At 41.1% G+C, this 22,510-nt stretch overlaps 2 protein-coding genes across 2 annotated transcripts; one reads left to right on the forward strand and one right to left on the reverse strand.

Annotated features, from left to right (window-relative positions):
- Positions 1 to 271: 271 nt before the first annotated feature.
- On the reverse strand, positions 272 to 21,743 carry LOC132468541 (uncharacterized). Its single transcript, XM_060066272.1, has 4 exons — positions 21,740 to 21,743; positions 21,322 to 21,522; positions 19,180 to 20,246; positions 272 to 407 (listed from the first exon to the last, which is right to left on the reverse strand). Exons 1-4 carry the CDS (start codon positions 21,741 to 21,743, stop codon positions 396 to 398), a joined length of 1,284 nt encoding a protein of 427 aa, XP_059922255.1. The 3' UTR covers positions 272 to 395.
- Positions 16,996 to 18,866, forward strand: LOC132468483 (uncharacterized). The gene is made up of 2 exons (XM_060066206.1): positions 16,996 to 17,249; positions 17,694 to 18,866. The coding sequence occupies exons 1-2, from the start codon at positions 17,002 to 17,004 to the stop codon at positions 18,445 to 18,447; spliced, it is 1,002 nt and encodes a 333-aa protein (XP_059922189.1). The 5' UTR covers positions 16,996 to 17,001; the 3' UTR covers positions 18,448 to 18,866.
- Positions 21,744 to 22,510: the final 767 nt, after the last annotated feature.

Genomic DNA, 22,510 nt, shown 5'->3' on the forward strand with positions numbered 1-22,510 from the left:
ACTAACGCTACCCTGAACCACCTCCTCAGGATCAGTATTGAGGGGCCTGCAATTGATCAATTTGATTTTGACAAGGCAGTGAGCCGTTGGGGCAGTCTCAGGAACAGACGGCTGCTGTTGTGATTTGTCCTACTTAATAAAAGTTTAGCCAATATTTTTGAAATTTGTCGTGTTTATTTACAGGGTAAAGTTGTACAAGTCTACCAAAAGTTGATAGTATTTTAGTTTTTCAGGATGACCACAAGAGCTAGAATTTCTCTCTAAGATTTAATCATTATTTTTTCAAAGGCTTCGCGCCGTGGAAGGGGGAGACCCCCCTTCCACACCATCCCCCGCCTCGGTCGTGTTGCTCCCTCGGCTTTGCGCAGGGGTCTGCTCCCTGCTACTTTTTTTTTCTAGAAAAACCCCTGCAGACTATTGTAGAGGAAATGCAAAATGTGCATGACTTAGGTCAAGCCTACACAATAAATAAAGTAAGTTCTTTATTAAAAAATGATATGAGTCTATCAGATGAAGCAGTCACTAAAATTTGTGACCATCTTTTCAAAAGGTGATGTTCCAACACTCTGATGCCAATCCAGAGGAGGTCAAATGTTGAATGAAGTCCACTTTTTACACACAGCGACAACATGTCAACCTGGGAAAAAGTATCAAAAGCCTTAAGGTGCGGACACACAAAGCGTATCCCGCGTACCATGTACGCGCGTAACGTAGCTAAAATGTTGCTTGACCATTTTGTGTCAAAAATGGTCCTACATACGCAGCTACGCGCCTGTGGCTGCGCTGGATTTAGGAGTCCGAGGAAGGAAACCCAAACGCCGCCGTGTCTGGGTGCATGATAGAGCTTGAATCGGGTTAGATTAAATAATCTCGGATATAAATAACAATCGGGTTAAATAACTTCACATGGTGTGTTTCCAGCATTCGTAGTGTTGATCGGCAGAGAAATAGTCCGCCAAGACGTTGAGGTTGCTTAGCAACCAGAGACTCTGTCCATGCAAGTGAACGGAGCGTTCACTCTTCGTCATAACTATCAAACCAAACATCCTTCACATTCACCGAGTGAACATTATGAAAGTAAAATGCACATTTCTCGCTAAAAATGTTTCCATAAACGCATTTAATGGCGTAACTATGTTACTATTTCCACCCAGAATAAAGAAAGATGTCGGCCGTATGCTTCTGTGCAAGGGTCACTACTCTCTGCCAGTGACGTCGGGTCAAGCTCCACGCTGATTGGCTATTGCGGCTAAGTATCACGCATATGAACGTAAAAAGTTAAATTTTTTGAACTCCTCGCGTACGCGCGTATATGTACGCGCGTATATGTACGCGCGTATATGTACGCGCGTATATGTACGCGCCTCATACGCCCCTAACGCGAGTAAAATGTTGCTTGGTACGCATGATACGCGTGTACGCACCTCATACACTCGTAAACCAATGCTTCCCTATGGAAAAATTGCCGATTTTATACGCGCGGTACGCGGGTAACGCGTTTGGTGTGGCCGTACCTTTAGAGAGGAGTGGCCGTTTTGCTTTGATGAACTCGGCATGTCAGTCCACTTCAAGGAACTGACTGGGATTAACCTCAAAGAGTCATTCACAAAAAATTTGGATTTGAAGGGAAAAAGGCTTCTCGACTACATGGCCACAGTTTGTGTCAGCAAGAGCAAGTTTCTTCAGACTTATGCAAGGCTTCAGAGAATGCGGGGACAGCAGAGTGGCTGTTCAGATGACGTGAAAGAGATGCTCCTGCTTCTGCTCAGCTACTTTGATGAGAAGGAGGAGTCCATGTTCTTCCATGTAGAAGATACATGTCTGGCAGAAGAGGTCCAACTGGAACAAGTGCCTCTGACACCCACTGTCATTGTCTGTGGTAAGTCTGTTTCATCTCTTTTTTTTAATTACACTGTTTATAAATTATAAATGTTGTCATGTGAGTGCAGTGCTTGTTAATAAAACCTGTTAAATAATTTGTTCATAGGACAGTCCTGCTATTCCTCAACAAGGTACATGCTGAGTCTGGATCGGAACCTTGTCAACACAAACATCTCCTCCTTCATTTCTGCATTGTGCCTCATGTTCGGGAGCTACTACATTTTCAACATCCATTATCCATCTGAGCTGGCTTCAACTCTGGAGTTCCTTCAAAGGTGAGTAATCATGGCTTACTAATTTCTCAGACCTGAGACTGTGGGACCTGGAGTCTGGCTCAGAGGTTCCCGTCTTAAAGGAGAATGCTGGCCATTTGTAATCAATAGCCCTGTTGATTTGAGGCTACAAGTGCTGCAGTAGGAAAAATAACGTGAACATTTGGCTCAATATTTACCGAGTATCAGAACGACAGCTAAAGCAAACCTATTGGGCCAAGCTCCATTAAGTTTTACTTTTGGTTTGCTTGCCCCCGGGTCAGTGACAAATAAGGTTTGGCATGATGACCATTTCAAAAATATGTTTCAAACCTATTAAAACAACATGCCCAAGGACCGTTAGAATGTATATTTTGCATTTCTGTTGGTTTCATAGTATTTGACATGACATTTTTAAAATTTTTAACCAAATACAGAACTAATGGCCCTTTATATTGTCAAATGGTGTAACCATAAATAAATGACAAATATTCAATATTTCACCCTCCTAAATTCTATGTAAGTGTACTCATGAAAACAAGTAATACATTTTTAAATATCACATGAAATAGTTTTTATTATAATTATTTTTAGATTTAGATTATATGGACTTTTTGTTGTACTGAGCAGGACAGTATGTTGTAAACATTAATGTTTTCTGCCTATTCCTTGACCAGTTGGGTAAAAATGGTTTAAAAACACATTGTTATAGTGTAGTAGAATGCTGAAGTCTCATCCATATTAACTTTTTTGTACAATATGAGATTTTTGTGAAAAATAGTGGTTACCCCACTTGACATAAATCGGTTACCCCAAATGACCATATTGCTTATACAGCCAAAGAATAAGTAACAGACACAGAAAAAAACAAATAGTCATCAAGGTAAAATTAATTAATGTTTTAATATGTTCTCATATTATTTTTCATATTATATTAATTTACCAAAACAATGAACAAACAGTGATGAATGAACAGTGAACAGTGATGAATGAACAGCGGGCAATGAACAAACTGTGTGTGTGTGTGTGTGTGTGTGTGTGTGTGTAGACCACAAGCAATGAAGAGATTTCTGCACGTTTTTGTGTGTGTGTGAGAATGTGAGTGTAAACATTTCATTTTACAACAATTCATATACATTAACAGTGTCACAAATAGGTTGTGAACACAAACATCCCTATCCTGACAAGAAAATTATTGTGGGAAAAATATCATAGCTTATGGCTGTGAGACTGGAATTGTTTCCAGTCATCTACTGTGAGCTTTGAATGGCGGCAGTTCACAGGCTCTGGTTCAGCACACATGTGGAGCACATCAGACTGGTAGTAGAAGAGGTCATCAGGTGGGTCAGGCCAGGTGAAAACATTTTTGCCATTTAGCTGTTTCATGCATGAAACCTGAACCTCATCACCCACCACCTGAAGAATCTGTCCTACAAACGGTTTACCCTCATATTTGACCAGAGCAAACTTCCCTCTTTGATCTTCAAGGCCAACTGATGTTGAGGGGAGATCACTGAAATCTACCGCTGATGGATTATAGCACCTGCAAATAGCAGGCCTCGCACAGAAACAGGAAATGTCCCTGTAGCGGATTGAGGCTGGCTTCTCGCAGGTCACCTGGTGTAGTTTCATCGTACCCTTCACAGCAGGGACATCTGCTGGGACTTTGTCATCATACCTTTCAATGGCATCCTCAGAAATCCAAAAGTATGTGACACTTGATGTCTGGTCTTTTAGAAATTGGTAAAAGTCCTCAGGAGACTAAGCTTTTCCCTCTCTGCACCGCTGTATCTGCAAGGCGCTTTACAGCCCCACCAACTCCATCAGGGGCGCCTTTCCCATGTGCCTTTTCACTAAAATTCCAGCTGATCTTCTGGAATCCGCTCAGAAAGGGCACAGTGCTGAGGAGGTAAAAATTCTTCCTGTTCCTATATTGGGTAACAGGTCCATCGCTGAAGACATGGAGGGAGGAAGGTGGTATTTCACTCCTAGCAATGGCATCCCTCAACACTGGCTCCAAATGGGCCCACACCGCACGCTCATCATGGCGGAGACAGTCAGAGATGGTGGCATAGGTGTGGGTTCCATTGGCTGTGTATACTACGCAGGTGTGCAGGGTAGCCTGCTTGCGGCTGCCAGCAAAGTGAAAAGCCTGGACTTCGGTATTTAACTTGCAGCTGTAATTCTCTGAGAAATCTATGTGAACACACAGTTCATCTGGGCGCAGAGTTTCTTTCAACTCCCTCATTGATCTAGCTTGATGGAGCCAGTTGAACTGATGCCTCGTCATGGTGCTCAGCTGCTTGTTCAAAAGAGCAAGAAGGTCTTCGGTCTTACCACTCTTCATGGCTAACTTAAACTTGGTAAAAGTTTTCCCCTCCTCTCTCGTCACTACGCGTTCCCACTGCTCCCATGTCAGAACTTGGTCATCCAGTGGACCCTCAAACTCCACTTCATCATAGCAACATTTCGCACACATGCGATACATACATTGCATCCTGGAAGTATCACAGGCAATGAGCGCCAGCAGTTCAGATACACTGTTTGTCAGTATGATTCCTTTCTGCAGTAATTTGTCCACTATTAGTTTAAAATTTTGGTGGTCATAGCATGCGCACGTGTTTCGGTCTGACTCTTTGGGAGGAGTCACGTAAAATGGGCAGTATCTAAGGAACTGTCTATATGATACTTTGTGGTGCCTCAATGCGGTTTCAGAGTAGCTGCTATGTAAATCTTTCAAGGAGTGAAGCAGCACTCTCCTTTGCTTTTTGGTTTTGTTCTTTGTGACAGTATCTTTTTTGCCAGGCAACATGCGGCTACTCTCATCCCTACACAGATATCTGACCTCGTGCTCCTTTCTCTTCTCAGAGACTTTCTTTTTGTCCCTCTGTTTGTTCTTCTCACTGACTTTCTGCTCTTTTCTTTCTTTCTTTTGTCTTTCCAGTTTTCTTTGCAGCTTTTCTGCCTTTGTTTTCGCTACCGTAAGCTCCTTCTTTACTCTACGGAGCTCAGAACTCAGCCTCTGCTTCTCCTTCATTGCTGCGCTGTGTTGTTTGCTGACACTTGTCTGTGCTGGCCTTAACGGAGTCGATGAGGCCTGTGGTCTCTCTGGCTGTACATAGTCATGGTCAAGGTTTCCTATGGGCTGAGGAGGGCCATCATCCGCTGACGAATTTAGTGATGGAGGAGTCAGGTTCAGCACATCGGCAAGTACCCTGTGTGCGTTCCTGTACTGTCCCTGCGACTGCCTCCACTTTTCCCTCAACTTCCTCTGTTTTTGCTTTGGCAGTGCCGCTACTGGGGTGTTCGTAATTTTTCCCTCTCTTTTCCTCCTTTGATAGCTAAGAGTACAGCAGAAAAAAAACCAATTAGCCTTTTATGTCGAGAACTAAAACGTATCCTTCATTACCACCTCACACTTCTCATTTCCACTAGCCTTCAGAACATCTACATCACTGACTTTACACTGGCAGTCCTTCACATGAAACGTGTGTGTGTGTATTTACGCATGTGTGTACTACCTTTCCTTTCTTTTGGCCAGGAAAGTGGCCCTTGCAGCAGGGTCTGCATTGAGTCGTGCTCTGTGGCGAGCCACCTTTTCTTTACTTGAAAGAGCCATCTGTTAAGGGACAAGAGGATAGAAAGCTTATTGTTTGCATTACATAGGCTTACATAGGCTACAATGTACAGTATTATAGAAATGTGAATTCAAATGAATGAATGGATTAATAAATACATATTTAGATATATACATAAATAATTAACCAAATGAATAATTAAACAAATACAAATAAACAAACAAATTAATCTATCGATAAATTCATGGAGAAAAAAAAACACATTTTAACCTGCTGTTTATATTGAACAGTAGGAGTCACTATTTAAACTATAAAAAAAATGTATAATCAGCATCACATATACAGCTTTTGGCCCTAAATTTATCAAATTGGCCCTCTAATTTTGTTTTTTAATTGAAATGTCAAATGGTGTAACCGGTTACACCATTTGACATCTTCCTTTTTAGGAGGATGTCAAATGGTGTAACCGGTTACACCATTTGACATTTCAGTTTAAAACCAAAATTTGCAGGCATTGTTAAGGACACCTAGGTCAACACTTAACCTTGGTGTGAACATTTAAACACATGTTTTACATTAAATATAATAACTTTGATAAAAATCGTTTAATATTTTTTTTACCGAGGTCATACCATTTGACATGTAACCTTAACAAGCCTGGCCATGGCTTAAAAAAGCTTAATTATGTAAAATTTCAGAGAGAGTTACTAACCTTGACTTGTAGCAGTCAGTGTCTTCAGGGGTCCTTCTCTGTGACATCATATCCTGTCACATGATCTTCTGGCACAATATTTACAAAATGGCCCCTAAAATGCGGTTACACCACTTGACATTTCAAGAGGTTGACCTTGCAGACATGATTCCCCTTATTAATTAAAATATTCTAAACAATGATGTTTCACTACTATTATTTAGTATTAGAAAGTACTTGTGTAAGATTATGCCAAAGTATATTCAAGGTCATTTTGAAGGGAATTTCACATTTTATCAGCAAGTTTTATAACTTGGTACTAAGTTTTTATGGTTACACCATGTTGACAATTTTACCATTATTGTCTTAATATTCTCACAAAATTGGATGAAACCAGAACTTGGTCTTGAAGAAAATGATGTTTGAAAATGATTTGATAGATTTTTCTCAAATTGTAACACTTTTAAATGTATTTCATCCTCATGTTCACAAAAAAATGAGCGTCTCGTCTTTGACCCCCCCATAGGTTTGCTTTAGCTGCCGTTCTGATACTCTGTCAATATTGTGCCAAATGTTCTCGATATTTTTTCCTACTCTATAGGTGTGGCCTGAGTCTTGGTCTTGGTTCTTCTTGTACTTCTTTTTTTAAATGATCAATTAAAATGCTTAATATGCTTTTTTTTTTACAGGTGTTTCTTCTCGATAAACCCAGAAAAAGGAACCAAAGTAGAGAGTAAAAACAGCAAGCGTCGTCTCAACCTGAACCCTCGAGTCCTCACCCTGATACAGGATCTCTCCGATCACGAGTGGCGTCAAGCCTAAATATGGACTCTATGTGGACTCTGACTGTTTGTTTGAGAAGAGGTACTTTTAGTTTTCGCTTTGTTAATCCAAAATGTGTATTATGGTAATTAAGGCACAATGTAACTTTTCCTGGTAGAGGGTCCGCCACATGCTTTTTTCATTATGTTATTGCTTTGTAGTTATGTTCCAGGTTGTTGTTTTTTACGGGGAAGAACTGTCTTACTGCTGTGTTTCTAGATGGCTTGTTTAGGTTTGTTTCCTTACAGGTGGTTTTCCCCCGATGTGTTCTATGTCCCACGGGCACGGACGTGGTGACATCCTATACAGCAGGGTGCATATTGTATGGGGACGATTCCGAAACATAAATATATTATGTAGCTATCTCAAGTTAATATACACACACACACACACACACACACACACACACACACACACACACACACACACACACACACACACACACACACACACACACACACACACACACACACACACACACACAGTCCCAGTCCCAGTGTGTTAGTCGGGACACTTCCAGTGCCATAAAGCACTGATAATTTTCGGCACATTAGGCCACGTTTTAGAGGGATTTAAGCCTAAATGTGGACTCTGTTTGTTTGAGAAGAGGTACTGTTAGGTTTCGCTTTGTTAAATCCACAATTTTTATTATTGTTATTAAGGCAAAATATGTCATTTCTGTTTTAAAGTCTTGCAATATGTACAGGTGCACTATGTAATTTTTATCTGACACCTGCTTGTTTCCATTTTGTATATGTTGGAAAAAAAAATCATCCAATTGTTTATTGCCGATGGCTGGTAAATAAATTTCCCAAAAGGGATATTTTCCTCTCTTGTCTTTTCTCAAAATGTAATTTTGCATGTTTTGCAGTAGGAGTATTAGTAATAATTGTACAGGTGTATAAGTAAATTTTACATTATAACTTGATTATTAAAACATAAAAATACAGCATATTATAAATAGAATTTATGTATAATATACAGAACAGCACCATTTAAAATACAAAGTTTTACTGCTGTTCTACCAGTTTAAATTTGTTTTTTGTATGATATTTCCCTGTTAAATTGACCATTTATTAATGCATAAGCAATTATTGCATGTAAAAAATACAGGAAATAGTCTTTTTATATACAACACTGTAATGCAAAATTAATGTGATTCAGCCGTGATTTATTTCACTGTAAATCAATTTACATATTTCGTTGGTTAAGATATCTACTGTGCTGCTGTATTTTTTACAGGAATTCTCTGGTAACCACAGCTGCCAGCGATTCCCTGTAAAAAATATGTTGTTTTTTTTTACAGTGTGTGCAAGGTGTATATATATCTATACACACACATACATACAGTATATATATATATATATATATATATATATATATATATATGCATTCTTAGAGGATGTGTATTTGTGTTAACAATTGTTTGTGTGGTTCTGTGCATGCATAGATTAAGCTCTGATGCAGAGATAAGGACACCTGGGATGCAATTATCCAAAAGCGGATTGCATGTACTGGGGTAGGTAATGCCCATATGCCCGTATTACATACTTCGCAGTCTGACTGAGATTTACATACCAACGAATGGGGTATTATAATTCTGTTCTTAAAACAACAGCTTAAAGCTGAAACATTCACATAACCTCCTGGTTTTCCTGATCCCTGCTGGTTCTGTGGATTGAACTAGCTATTTTATTTGAGGAGCTGTACAATCAAACATGTTTTGCGGTAGATAAAGAAGATTGCGATGTGTACTCTTGTCTGTCATGTCTTTGTGCCGACTGCTCCAGCAAGGAAAAGCTTTGTGACTTTTGGTTCCACCCCTACATGTACCTGGATAGTCGGTTGTTACACTGGATCTTTCTAACACATAGATATTGATTGAAGAATTCAAAGGTACCGATGATTTTTCTCGCTGTCAGAATATATTAAAACATGGTTTTGAAAGTGTATATCTTTGTAAAAAATTCAAATGAAAGTGCAGCCATCAAAGTGTAAGAGTCCGAGTGAGGTTCAGAGGGGCACTTCCACAGGAAGTGTCTTAAGGCTAGGATTAGACGTAAGCCCTCGCTGCAGCCTATACTGGGCTCAGCATAGAGAGACAGAGAGAGGGATGGAGATGGGAGGAGACTAGAGGAGCACAGAGGCAGAATTGCCCAGCTTGTTGGAAACTAAGAGAGATGAAAAGACAGCTTTGACATGCAACGCATGTGGTGTGAAGGGGAGTGAGAGAAAGAGCATGGGGAAGAGAGCAGCAGACACCAATAGGGAAGAAGGTAGAAAAGCCTGTCTTTGTTTTTCCTCACTGGTCTCCAGTTGAAGGGTGTCCTTTTCAGCGTCTCTTGGGTGTTACCTCAGAAGACCAGTTCATAGGGCTCACATGGAATTCAGCTGAGTGCTCTATTCTAACCTGGGGATTTACCAAGAGGGATTTTACCATCCTGTCCAATAACCATGGATACAGCCCACTTGGATTTTGCTTCTTCTGACTCAAAGAGTCTGAGAGAAAATAAATCTGTTCTGAATGCAACTTTGTTTTTGTATGTGTATTCGTGTGTGTGTGTGAGTGTGTTTGCACAGCTGTGTTGTTATTCCATAGATGGTATTTCACGTAATGTGCTTGTAAACTCCTCTAAATATGTACCACTTCATTTCATTATGTCTGTCGGATGTCGTACAATGCTTGCATCTAAAACGTGCCAATGGGTTTGCATTTTGCTGCTTTGCACTTAGATGATATCCGCACCAAGCATCTATGCAATTACCGTATGGAGAAATGTGTCTCAAGCGATAGTGAAGCAGCAAGAAGGCACTTAATCTGTTCATCTTTAACTCCCCTATGCCTGAACAACATCTCCCATCGGGATCAATGAACTAATCTGAATCTGAATCATGATAACGACACATGATCATGGTCACTGCTGGATGGATGATGAAATTTGACAGCAACAGATAACACTTCTTTTTCCTCTGGAGCTGGTTTGTTCCCTTCCTAACATTTATTCTGATCTGTGTCCCGCCAGCATGTGACCTGCTTGTTTTCCATCATGCACATGCAATTTGTGCACATCCTTAATATTTTAGTTCTAACAGATGGCGCTCTCCATATGTCTGGACCCGTCTCTGTTATATTCCCAGCTAGCAATTCAAGTGCAGACTTTCTGGCCTTTCATATTTCGATTCAAATCCAGGCATATTGATTAAATCGATTACTTAGGAATCAAGAATATCTACACTGAACTATTGAATTTATATTGAATAATATTCACTGACATCTGTAACACACCCGCTCAGGAGAAGAAGAACCTAAGTATTTCTAGCATAAACCCTATTTTAAAAATCCATCCAACAACTTTTGAGTAGTGCATTTACTTTGCCTGAACCAGGGAGCCTCTCTTCAGAGGGTACAAGCTATACACCAACACTGACAATTGTTTCACTTTTGATTTGCCATTTATTTTGCTTGCCAAGCTTGGTTCGCTTGCTAGCTTCCATCCCCAGATTACCTGGCCACTTTTAAAACATGTTCTGTGATTAAGATTCGGGTGTTGGTTGCTCGAGACTTACTCAGCTTGTTCTGAATTTTCCCCGAGCCAATAAGCCAAAATATAATGATGGAATTCCTGTGAGGTACTTACGGTGAGTCCGGAACATCGGAACATTTGGATTCTGTCTTGAAGCTCTATTTCTTTTGGAAAATTGGTTTGAAAAATAATAATAATAATACTACGATGAGAATCATCACTTGCATATTCCGTTTCTGCTTTTTGATTGGTTTATGTGGATGCAAACCCCCCTAGTCTCTGAAAAGGCCTCAGATGAAAGAAACTTCATACTGAATTATGATGTCAAACGGAATAGAAATTAATAACGGTTAACATGCTGTTAAAGCTTAGCCACTTAGTTGAATGGAATGGATTTTGCTATTTGTAGATGCAGTTTACAATAGTTTTCTAATTAAGGGTTGGGGGGGGGGGGGGGGGGGGGGGGGGGGTAGAATCTTAAGTAAGGGGGTAAGAAGGCAAAGAGCATATTGCTCAAGTTGCCACGGTGACCAGGTTAACCTTTTGCCCCATTCCATGTCAGACTTTAGACTTTAGACTTTAGATTTTATTGTCCCCAAGGGGAAATTTTTCTTCACTTCACAGTACATTGCATATGTGGGCCGCACACCGACAGACAATAAACAGAGACAAATAAACATCTACACAGATCTGCATAAAACATCTACACAGAGTAGGACTGGGGGTGATTTATCTTGGCCTTTTATTAAGTGCTGTTATGGCTGCAGGCACCAGGCTTTTGCCGTAGCGGGCCCTCCTGCACAACAGGGACCTATACCTGCGTGCAGAGGGCATGACAGTGAAGTGCCAGTTGAGAGGGTGTGTGTTGTCCTGTGCTATTACGGATGCAATGCGTGAGATGGCCTTTATATTGAGTTCTGAGAGTGTGGGTGTGGGGAGACCAATTAATTTGGCAGCTATATTTGTGACACGTATAAGTTTGGCCCGGTTTTTGACAGTAAGCATGTTAAAGAAGCAGGTGGAACAGTAGAGCAGAATGGGTTGGACAATACTTTGATATAACAGAAGGAGGAGATGGGGGGCAACATAGAGTCCTTTGAGTTTGCGGATGGCATGCAGTCTTTGGTGGCTCCTTTTTTGAATCTATATTGATGCTGAGTGCAATCATTTAGTCTGTATTTAAATGTGTGTGTGTGTGTGTGTGTGTGTGTGTGTGTGTGAGTGTGTTTCTGCTTGTGCACATTTGTTTATTTGTGTCAGTAGACCTTGTGGTTTTGATGGAGTACTTGGAGCTTGTTAGTGTAATCCTTCGTTGTGTATTGGTGTTTTTCTCTCTCCTCGCCTCTCTCTCTTTCTGACTTCCATGCTCTTTCCATAACCCATTTATCTGTGCCTCTTTTGAAACCACCTCTAGAAGTACTCTTTCATTTCATCTTATGAGATAGAATGGAGACCAGAGGCCTGCTGCATGGGTTATGTTAATTTATTTGGGCGTGCATTAATGCGTGCATGTGTGTGTGTACTTGAGATAGAAAGTGCACATAGATTGCAAGTTTTCGATTGTTTGTAGCCTACTATGATTCTTCGGATCGTCTGCAAGTTTTTATCATCTTGTTGTGTTGATAATTTGTAGTTTGCGATCCACGCAAAAAAAACAAATAAATGGCAGGCAGATCAGATTGGCAACCTCATTGCCAATACTTGGGGATTCAAGCATAAATTCGTTAGTCCATTTCAGCGTGGAATTCAATTATGCAGAGTTCAAGCTATTTGCCTCTTTAATCTGCTGTTAGCTCTTGGGGATAAGAGCTTTGGTTTCATCCTATCTCTCTCACCACCACTGTCCATGAAATTGCTAGGTTTGCTCTCTTTGCAGAAAGGCATATAGTGCTTCTGCACCAAGACACATTGCAGAAAATACAGATTAGCTGTTATTAGTTCATATCCATTTTGCCTGCTAAAGCTACACAACATTTTTGTAATCTCAGCTCTCAGTTTCATTCCTCAATTCTTCACATTTTTGTTTCTTAATAAAATGTTTGGCCAACCACATGACAATATCAAACCAAACCTTTTGATACAAACAAATGTAAACGCGCCTGCCAAGGTGGGTATATTTTGTACTGTAATTATAAAACAATTATTGCAACATTAAAACGTTTAACGGATTGTGTGTCAATATCAATGTGACAATATGTCCTGGTAGTTTGATTGGAATATCAGACAATATCAGGCATTCCAGAAAGAGAATTTGACAGATTACTTGCCGATAGCGATGGCCATTTTTGCTGAAGCATTCATAGCACCATACATATGTTATTATAGTGTATGTATCTATCAACCTGTCAACCCTCCCTCTCTCTCTCCCTGGTCCCATCTCTTGTAAACACATGTGTCCCCAGAAACAATAGCAGTGTCTCGGGATGCTTCCTAAACAGGCGGGCAATACAGGTAACATGGTGGCATGGGACTCTAATGCAGAAGGAGGCATGGGAAACATCCTAACTACGTGCCTGTAATTGCCAACATTTGATGATGTAAGTTGTTCCCTTCATCTTTTATCAAACTCATGTTATGCATAATACATTAATTAAGGGACCGTCCACACATTTTTTATTTTTTTTTGTTGGGACGACCGTCCAAACAACCAGGTCCCAGGGTGGTAAGATAAAAACGTCCCTATGCGTTTTCGCATTAGGATTCGTGTGGACGCCTGATACGCAAACGATGACGTCATCTCCCCCCTACCTGCTGGGCAACGTTTTGGTGCGTTCCAGGCAACCCGTAAACTTCTACCCATGAATGTGCCCTGGAAGGGCAGTCAAACCCGTAACTCACTACCCGTGACTCGTAGCAAATCGATGTACTCCCAGTGACAGCTTTTGACGTCACTCACACAAAAATCTATCAAATCTAATAAATTGGTTGGTTCATACCACATGTTTGATGGTATGAACGTCCATATTATTGGCATTTTTGCACGTGCAACAGATCGTACTTAAAAATAATTTATTGGTCAGTAGGCAGTGCTTTAATGCCACTGCTGCACGTGGGCCAGGTTAGGTTGGCAGCATAAGTCACCATGGTGATGCAGCGATGCTCAAACAGAGCCACTTTCGTGTCACAGCATACCCTGGCTTTGAGCGCAACATACCTTGCTAACCCGTTAATTGAGTTTCGTAGTATAGCCCACAGAGCCGCAAAAAGGGTTGTTGTCGTGACTTGCCTGGAACGCTAACAAGTTGTGAGTCTTAACTCTTAACTAAGAGTCTTGAGTGGTAAATTATTAGCTGAAAAGTGTCCCTTGAACGCAGAATTAGAGTTCCGTCAAATTGTGTTTTTTTTTTGTTTATTTGAATTCTCCTCCTCAACTGTATGTTTGTATACAGTGCGCAGGCTTGATGCGCATGCTCCATCTTGTCTTCTTTTTTTGGTTGAGAACCAGCGCCACACAGAGGCCTTGAATATGTTCTACAGCGTTTCTACAGCTCAATGCGTTTTCACAATGAGTCCCTCTTTACGGAGATATTCCTGAAACACAGCCAAGGAAGACGGAGGGGAAAAGTGTTTTCCAACCTTTTATTGGCTATAAAACCATGTCTAGTGCTGCAAATGTTTTGTGGGCCCTCTCTAACTTTTTATACCGTTTATACCCATTTAACATCTTGTGATAACATCAATGTCCCGGTGAAAGTGATCACAACAACACTTTGAATCATAAATCAATCAGTTCGTATACCCTATACAGTAAAGTCTATGAGACCTTTAGAATTATCATTGTTTATAGCTTTAATGGATCATCAAATATCCATAGCTTATTTCTGTAATCTCCTAAACACACTGTGCATATAAGGGGACCCCAAGTTGTCTTCCAACCCCAAGGAGAACAACTGAATTGATTCACGCTTATAATTCATAGTTTTCAGTCACGTGACTGACGCTGCCCCCTGGAGGGCAAAAAAACGGTTCCAAGATGACGGCTAACACTGGAAACGCTGGAGAACAACAACGCAAACCTGTCAATTTCCAAACGGTTTCAAGCCACGAATATTTAAATCATCTATCCAAAGAACAAAATAACAGGTATATGTTTAAACTGCAAGTTTTGGGCACTTGCGACCCATACACTGCACCCGCCGCCGTATTTCAGCCGTTAAAAACAGCCAAGTCCCTGCCAGACCTCCAATTCGGAGATGTTTACATTTATCTTGTGGAGAATCCCTCCCCTTACACAGCCGCCAGGATGAGAGCATACAAAAGTACGGACAGTTATATGTATTTTCAATCTGGATGGGTCAATAATGCTGCCGTTTGGGATGTGAAGGACAAGAAATGTTTCATTGTCAAAGCGAAGGTGAGTGTTAATTAGCGTTATCTAACTTTGATCTGGGTTGTTAGTATCAGTTCACTTTTTCAGTCAGCATTCTAGGGCAGTAGTGACAATGCATGAATATTTTGGTTAGGTTGACACAGTCCCTTATAACATAAATATAATCAAAACGTTCTCCCTCCCAAATGTCAGGTAAACCATTCCAACAGGTTAAATGACTCCCAGTTGACAGCTTGGGTTGCTGTGGAGAAAGAGGGATTGGTGCGATTTGGCCACTGCACATGTATGGCTATGGCGACACATTAGTGCCATAATTCACTAATGTGATAAAAGATGCATTCGGGCGTATTATATTATTCCACACGTGTAGATATTAACTGCGAGCGCGCAAATGATCTCTGCGCGTGCAAAACAGCCTCTCGCGCGCGCAAATTACCTCAGCGCGCGCAAAACAGTCGCGCGCGCAAATTACCTCAGCGCGCGCAAAACCTCTCGCGAAAGATGTTTTTACGCTCTCGCTCGAATTTAATTTTGGCACTATGGGGGAGGGAACCAAGGCAGGGCGGGCTTTCCTATGATTGACCGTTTCTGAAGCGCGATATTTGATTGACAGCCCTCCTCAGCCCTCCTCTCATTCAATTCTGAATTGTACAGTAAATGGCTGAAACGATTGTTACTTATTGTAACTCTAGATTCTATGAGTATAGGCGCAGCCTTTTAAGTCTATCGCTATTGGGTTATCCCTAGGCGTGAGCCGTAGCACTGAACAATTTGTTATCCCCGACCACCAACAGCGTGGGCCTCAATTACGTCCGCGTGCGGCGTGCCTCAACGACGTCCGCATTTCGCAGATATAGTCGGGCGCCGGCGGACGTTCTGCTCCCAATAAACAGCTTTTCTTCAGCTATTTAAAGGACATGAGGCCGACACTTAAAAGTCTGCGCCTATACTCATAGAATCTAGAGTTACAATACGTATCGTTTCAGCCATTTACTGTACAATTCAGAATTGAATGAGAGGAGGGCTGAGGAGGGCTGTCAATCAAATATCGCGCTTCAGAAACGGCCAATCATAGGAAAGCCCGCCCTGCCTTGGTTCCCTCCCCCATAGTGCCAACATTTAATTCGAGCGAGAGCGTAAAAACATCTTTCGCGAGAGGTTTTGCGCGCGCGCGAGGCTGTTTTGCGCGCGCAGAGATCATTTGCGCGCTCGCAGTTAATATCTACGCGTGTGGAATAATATAATACGCCCGAATGCATCTTTTATCACATTAGTGAATTATGGCACTAATGTGTCGCCATATATGGCCGGTTTAGGGGAAGTGTGTTCACATGTAGGTGCCATACTCTACGCTTTGTTAGCAGCTGTGAACAAACTGAGTGGCACTGCATGCACTGATAAGGCCTGTAGCTGGAACGAGCCTAGTATGGCAGCCATAAAGACAGTAGGGTATGCAGAAGGGAGCCAGATAGGTTTCACAAAGGCCCAGAGAAAGAGATCTGCTGATGGTTGTGATGACCTCCCCCCGGTCAAGATTCCACCTCCAACCCAAGATGAATGCACAGCACTCTACAGTATGCTACATTCATCAGAAAGCACTGAAAAGCAACCGGTCAAAAGTTCAATTTTGTCTGTTATCCCTGGCCATGCAAAGAGGTATATACCTCGAGCAGTGCAACTGAACATCCCAGCACCCTTAAGCCAGATGTACAAGCCCCAGCACAGGTCACTGTCACACCAAGAACTGCAGGCAAAGAGTGAGGAAGTGTTCACAGGGTTAAGCATAACAGAAGAACAGGTACAATTTTACATCAGTCAGTAAATGTGATTGAAGATATGGATGTCAGGAATGTCTCAGGCAGTAAATATGTCACTTTTTTTTTAAATATTTTTTGTCAATAAAAGTTAATACATCACTGTTTAGATGTCACATATCACTAACTTGCTACTCTACCGTGCTACCTTTTTCAAGTGCCGTGTCATAGAAAATGAGACAAGACCACAGGCAAAATGTGCCATGTGGTTTGACCAGAAGGCAGGAAGGGTGACTGCGTCAAACATCCGAGCAGCCTGCCACACGGACCCAGACAAACCAGCTGTTTCCCTGCTGAAGAAACTGTGCTATCCAGTGGCCTACAAGGACCCAAACAACAACACACCACACTCTCTCAGGTATTCATATCCCCTTAACACTGGATAAAAGCAACACACAAAAAAAGTGGAAATCAGGATTTTCAAATAGGGCAAAAGCAACCCCAAAAGAGCTGGTGAGGGAAAGCACGACAAGTGGCAGTAAAGTTTTTAATACAGCCATAGTCATCTTTCACAACATTGTAGGCTTATAAAAAAACACAACACATTAAATCTTCATGCAACTTGTGTGGTCTGCATGTAGATTTAAAATGTTTTTTTATAAGCCCACAATGTTGTGAAAGACTACGGCTGTATTAAAAACTTTTCTGCCAATTGTCGTGCTTTCCCTCACCAGCACTTTTGTGATTAACATTTACTTACCTTAACATTTACTTACCTTATCACCTTGCTGGTAAAACACAAATGATCAAGATAAATAACACATCATTTAGAATGACATTGTGTACATTTTTCTGTTTTTAGATGGGGCACTGAACACGAGGGAACGGCAGTTGAGGAGTACACCAAAACAATGGAGAGCCACCACACCAACCTCACTGTCAGGAAGGGAGGCCTGGTCATCAACCCTCAATATCCATGGTTAGGGGCATCCCCAGACGGCATATTAACATGTGACTGCCATGAAATGGGTGTGTTGGAAGTAAAGGCACCCAGCAGTCTTGATAATAGCACATTGGGGGAGAAAAGTAAACAGGACAGCACGTTCTGTCTCAAAGAGGTTGGCGGTAAACTTTTCTTAAAGAGGGACCATCAGTACTTCTATCAGGTGCAGACACAAATTCATCTGACACAAGCAAGCTACTGTGACTTTGCTGTCTGGGGACCGGGGAAAGGAGGGAATGGGGAAATGCACATTGAGAGGATTCTGCCCGATACTGACTTTTTTGAGTCCATGTGTGAAAAGGTTAGCAAATTTGTGAAGAAATGTGTCATCCCAGAGCTTGTAGCAAAGGTGTTCACAGCTCCTATTCTAACATCACATGACAAAAAAACATCTGAAGGCAAGGGCTGTTACTGTGGGGTCCCTGTACTGCACAATGAAGACAGACTTGAGTGTAAGTCAGGAATCTGTAAAAGACAACTCATTCATAGAAGTTGCTTAAAGTTTGACACCACACATTTAAAAATATCAAGTTGGAAATGCAGTGACTGTATACGTGAAATAGCTAAAGAGAAGAGGGATAACAAAAAACAGAACAATCTGAACAAAGTGTAAGTGTTTTATTCAACACGGGTGTGTATAGAAAATATTTAGATAGATGTATATAGACAGATATATAGTACAGTTTTGTATATAGATGTATATAATTACATATATACATACACACAGTACAGTTTTGTATATAGATGTATATAGTTACATATATACATACGCACAGTAGTTTTGTATATAGATGTGTAGTTACATATTTACATACACACAGTAAAGTTTTGTATATAGATGTATAGTTACATATATACATACACACAGTAGTTTTGTATATAGATGTATATAGTTAGTTACATATATACATACACACACACACAGTAGTTTTGTATATAGATGTATAGTTATTTACAGGGTTGCCACTCTTTTGTAATGTTACATTTCAAGGATTTTTCAATCACTTTACAAAAACAAATAATTTATTACATTGGGACCAATAATTTATAGATTTTTTTTGTAAAAAGGTAATAAAACTAAAATATTAAAAGTATGAATTCATTTTTGTCACTGTCCTTATTTCATTGATGGAAATAACAGTGACTTCACTGTTATTAAAGTTTCTTCTCATGTTCAACCCAAAGGAATAATTGAAGGAGCCAAATTTGTCAGTGCACAGCACACATGGACTATTTTATCTAGAGGTGTAAGACCTTCAGGATGCTCAGCTTCACACATTTGAATCCCAATTGTACTTTGAAGTATGGTGTACCGATTCCTTGCCTCACCGATAACTCTTTCCACATGTATCCTAACTGATGCAAGTCCTCGTGTGGACTCTAATTCCACTGGACCCAACTGCTTTTTGCCTCTAGTGAAAGCTGGGATCTTAAGCTCAGCATTGTACAGACCAACTGAGTCTGCCACATCAAACCCTCTATCAGCTAGTATGACATCACCTGGGTTGAGGTGATCCAAAAATCCACTTCTTTCAGTCAAGTGTTTGTCTGATGTTCTCCCACCCCATCCTTTTGATATAAAAGAAACTGTTCCTTGTGGTGTAATGCCAATTAGATATTTCATGGTATGGTGATGTTTGTATTTTGAGTATGTCTGTGCTCGTGCTCTTAGGTTTCTAGGCCTTTCAATAAAAATTTCAAAGCAGTCAATAATATAAGCACATTTACGAAAAACCTGTCTAAATATCATAGGCATTGACAACTGAAGCTCCTCTCGATTTGGCCAAAACAAAAGTGCTGGAGCAAGTCTTGCATTCAGCACTTCAATGGTGCTTCTAAATGTTCTGCTGGCAGTGGGAATTGAGATCTTAAACATACAACCAAGCAATGACAGGGGAAGGTTCATTTTCAGCCTCATAAGAGTTAACAGAATTTGTTGGAAGGGAGAGAGGTTTGTACCAGTCTGCAGAAATGAAAACACAAATGTTAAAACTACTTGTAACTTTGAATATGAGGGGATTCCAGTCATTGCCTTCACTTTTTCATCATCTTTTTCAAAAGCCAGTTCATCAAATGTTCCTGATTTAATAATTTCTTTCAGTTTACGGTTTTCCTCTCTGAGGTCATTACACTCCCTTTGTAATCTTGCAATCTTTTCCTTGCATGGCTTGTTGTCACACTGTTGTTCATCCACAGCAGGTGGCGCAGGTCCAGCATCTGGTACTGATGACAGGTCAAGGAGGACATCCACTGCATCTTTCTTCTTTTTCTCCTCCACCCTCTTGTTCTTCATTCTGCTGTGCTGCTCATACCGTTCCATGTCTTTCTCCCTTTTCCTCTTCTTGGTGGCTGGAATGTGTGAGAAGATGGATGGAACCCAGTCAGGGGACAAAGGGTCGTCATATTTGGCACCTATAATGACACAAGAGGGTTTATGTCCCACATATGCCAACAAGTTATTAGTAACATCAAGAACATTGTCATATCATTCCTTCAGACGTTTTAGTCTGGGTCACTTACTGAAAATTGTATTTAGTTAGTCCAATTTTGTTTTTGTAAATGTTTAAAGTAGGTAGTGGAACAGTTTTAATTTAAGTCAAATTGTATTCCATGTTTTAGTCATTATGTTCTCAAACAGTTTCATGATACTGTAATGGATTTTGCTAAATTATATTTCTCCTGGCTGTAAGAGAAAAAAAGAGAAATAAGTAACGTTATCCTGAGCTAGCTGTTTAGACTTTAGACATCTAAGCTACGTGTTTGTTACAGTACTTCATTCATATAACTAACGTTACCATAATAATTTATTCATGAAATAAAATGACGTAAACGAATAATATAATCTGAATTTTCGGAAAATTTACACTGCATGCAAATTGGTAAAACCCTCTCCCCTTCCTACATCTGACTGTTATCTTTTCAGACTGAAAATGATCAGCAAGGCCGCTGGAGTTGGGTGCGAACCATGTCAGAACGAATACGTAAATATATAATGACTGACAGTACAATAATTAAAATACTGTGTTGACTAACGAGCTTAACCTTACCTTTGATGAAATGTTCGCTACAAAGACGTGTGTACTTGGATGGTTGCCATTGTTTGTTTTCCCCAGGGACGGAGGCACGTCTCAAGGCACATATCCACAACTTCCTCCTCTCTGGGTTTTCTTTCTCAGACGGGATTCTGTAAAAGCACAACCCAGGCTTGTCTCCTCGTCGATTTGTGCAGCCAATTGCACAACAACTATCTGGCATTTTGGTAAAAGTTAAGCCAAAGCTAGCAAAGAAAAGTAGCTGGCGGGCAGCGGACCGGCAGTTGAAATAGTGTCTTTTGCCCTCCAAGTGGGCGTTCCCACAAGGGTGTGACGTCACGTGAAAACTATGTATTGCAAAGATTTATCAATCTAAGATCAAGGTTTTCAACACTGTCCGTTTCAGTCCTCCATAAAAGTACCCTCCCCTCTAAAAGCACTTCCAGGTGACTCACCAGGTCTTTCCGGGTGCTCCTCATGGAAATGTTGGACCAAGGACGCATCCAAGATGTTGCTGTGGGGCACCCAGCTACGCTCCTCAGGGCCATAACCCTCCCAATCCAGCAAGCATTGGTAACCCCAACCCTGTCGGTGCACGTCCAGCAGCTGCCGAGCATTGTAGGCCGGGTCATCGATAATGCGGGCTGGTGGAGGAGCTGCAACCGGGGAGGACAGAGGGCTAGTGGAAAGAGGGTTTAGCTGAGAAACATGGAAGGTGGGATGAACCTTCATATGGGAAGGCAACTTCAATCTGACCACTTTGGGGTTTATGACAGTCAATCAAAAAATAACCCATATAACGTGGGTGAGACACTTGGAAACGGGTAGAACCAATGAGGAAAGCCAAACCCTCCCCCGGGAGGGTTCGCCTACCCATTGGTCTGTTGATGATAACTAGAAGACAAGCTCACAGTGGCTCCCACAGCACAAAATGAACTGCTTTAGAAAAATGTTCTACTATAGGTGTAGCCCTGAGAAGTCGGAAGACCCTTAACAAAGCCGAGGGCGATATGGGACCAGGGGCAACCAAGGTTTGGCAGGGGCCAGAGCAGACCAGCAGGCGGTTGTTGATTATTTCATGTGAGTGTAACCTTCTGGTGACTCCTAGAGGTGGGGTATCTATGCCTAAAGTCTATATCAGGTTACTTAAGATTCTAGGTTCAATTTTGATTGGTAAGGAGATTGATTGTAGCTTAATACACCGTTAGATTAATGAGACCTCCAACCACACAACAAACACGTGACCACGAAGGGACAGAATAAAAGTTATGTATTTATTTATTTGAATTAATTCAAATGAACCAAAAATGTATCCTGCATGGGACTAGTCTTGGGCCCAACAACCAAAAGAAAAACTTGAAGGAAAACCTTTGTACTCCAGGAACAGCGATGGAGGTGGAAGCAGTTGAATCAGTCCAGTTGAAACAGCTAAGCGGCTAACCAAGTGCTAATTAGCTAACTAGGGGGTCATCCTATGTTCCCTGGGTGCAAAGGAATAGGGTCAGGGTTAACCTTAAACCTAACCCTAACCAATCGGAGGAGAGCCATTCTAACCAATCAAAGCCGATTCAGAGGCAAAAAAGGCGGTACTTGTCCCTACCATCCTACGAAAAAAAGATTTGCTCACAGGGTCCTATGTTCCCC

The sequence above is a fragment of the Gadus macrocephalus genome, chromosome 12, assembly GCF_031168955.1.
Source record: "Gadus macrocephalus chromosome 12, ASM3116895v1".
Classification (NCBI taxonomy): domain Eukaryota; kingdom Metazoa; phylum Chordata; class Actinopteri; order Gadiformes; family Gadidae; genus Gadus; species Gadus macrocephalus.

Excerpts from the sequence above, each read along its gene's own strand:
- LOC132468483 (XM_060066206.1), top strand. The coding sequence starts at position 17,002 with ATGTCACATATCACTAACTTGCTACTCTACCGTGCTACCTTTTTCAAG. Across the intron at positions 17,250-17,693 it reads AACACACCACACTCTCTCAG|ATGGGGCACTGAACACGAGG; the intron begins GTATTCATATCC and ends TTCTGTTTTTAG.
- LOC132468541 (XM_060066272.1), bottom strand. Across the intron at positions 20,247-21,321 it reads GGAGCACCCGGAAAGACCTG|GTGCCAAATATGACGACCCT; the intron begins GTGAGTCACCTG and ends GTGTCATTATAG.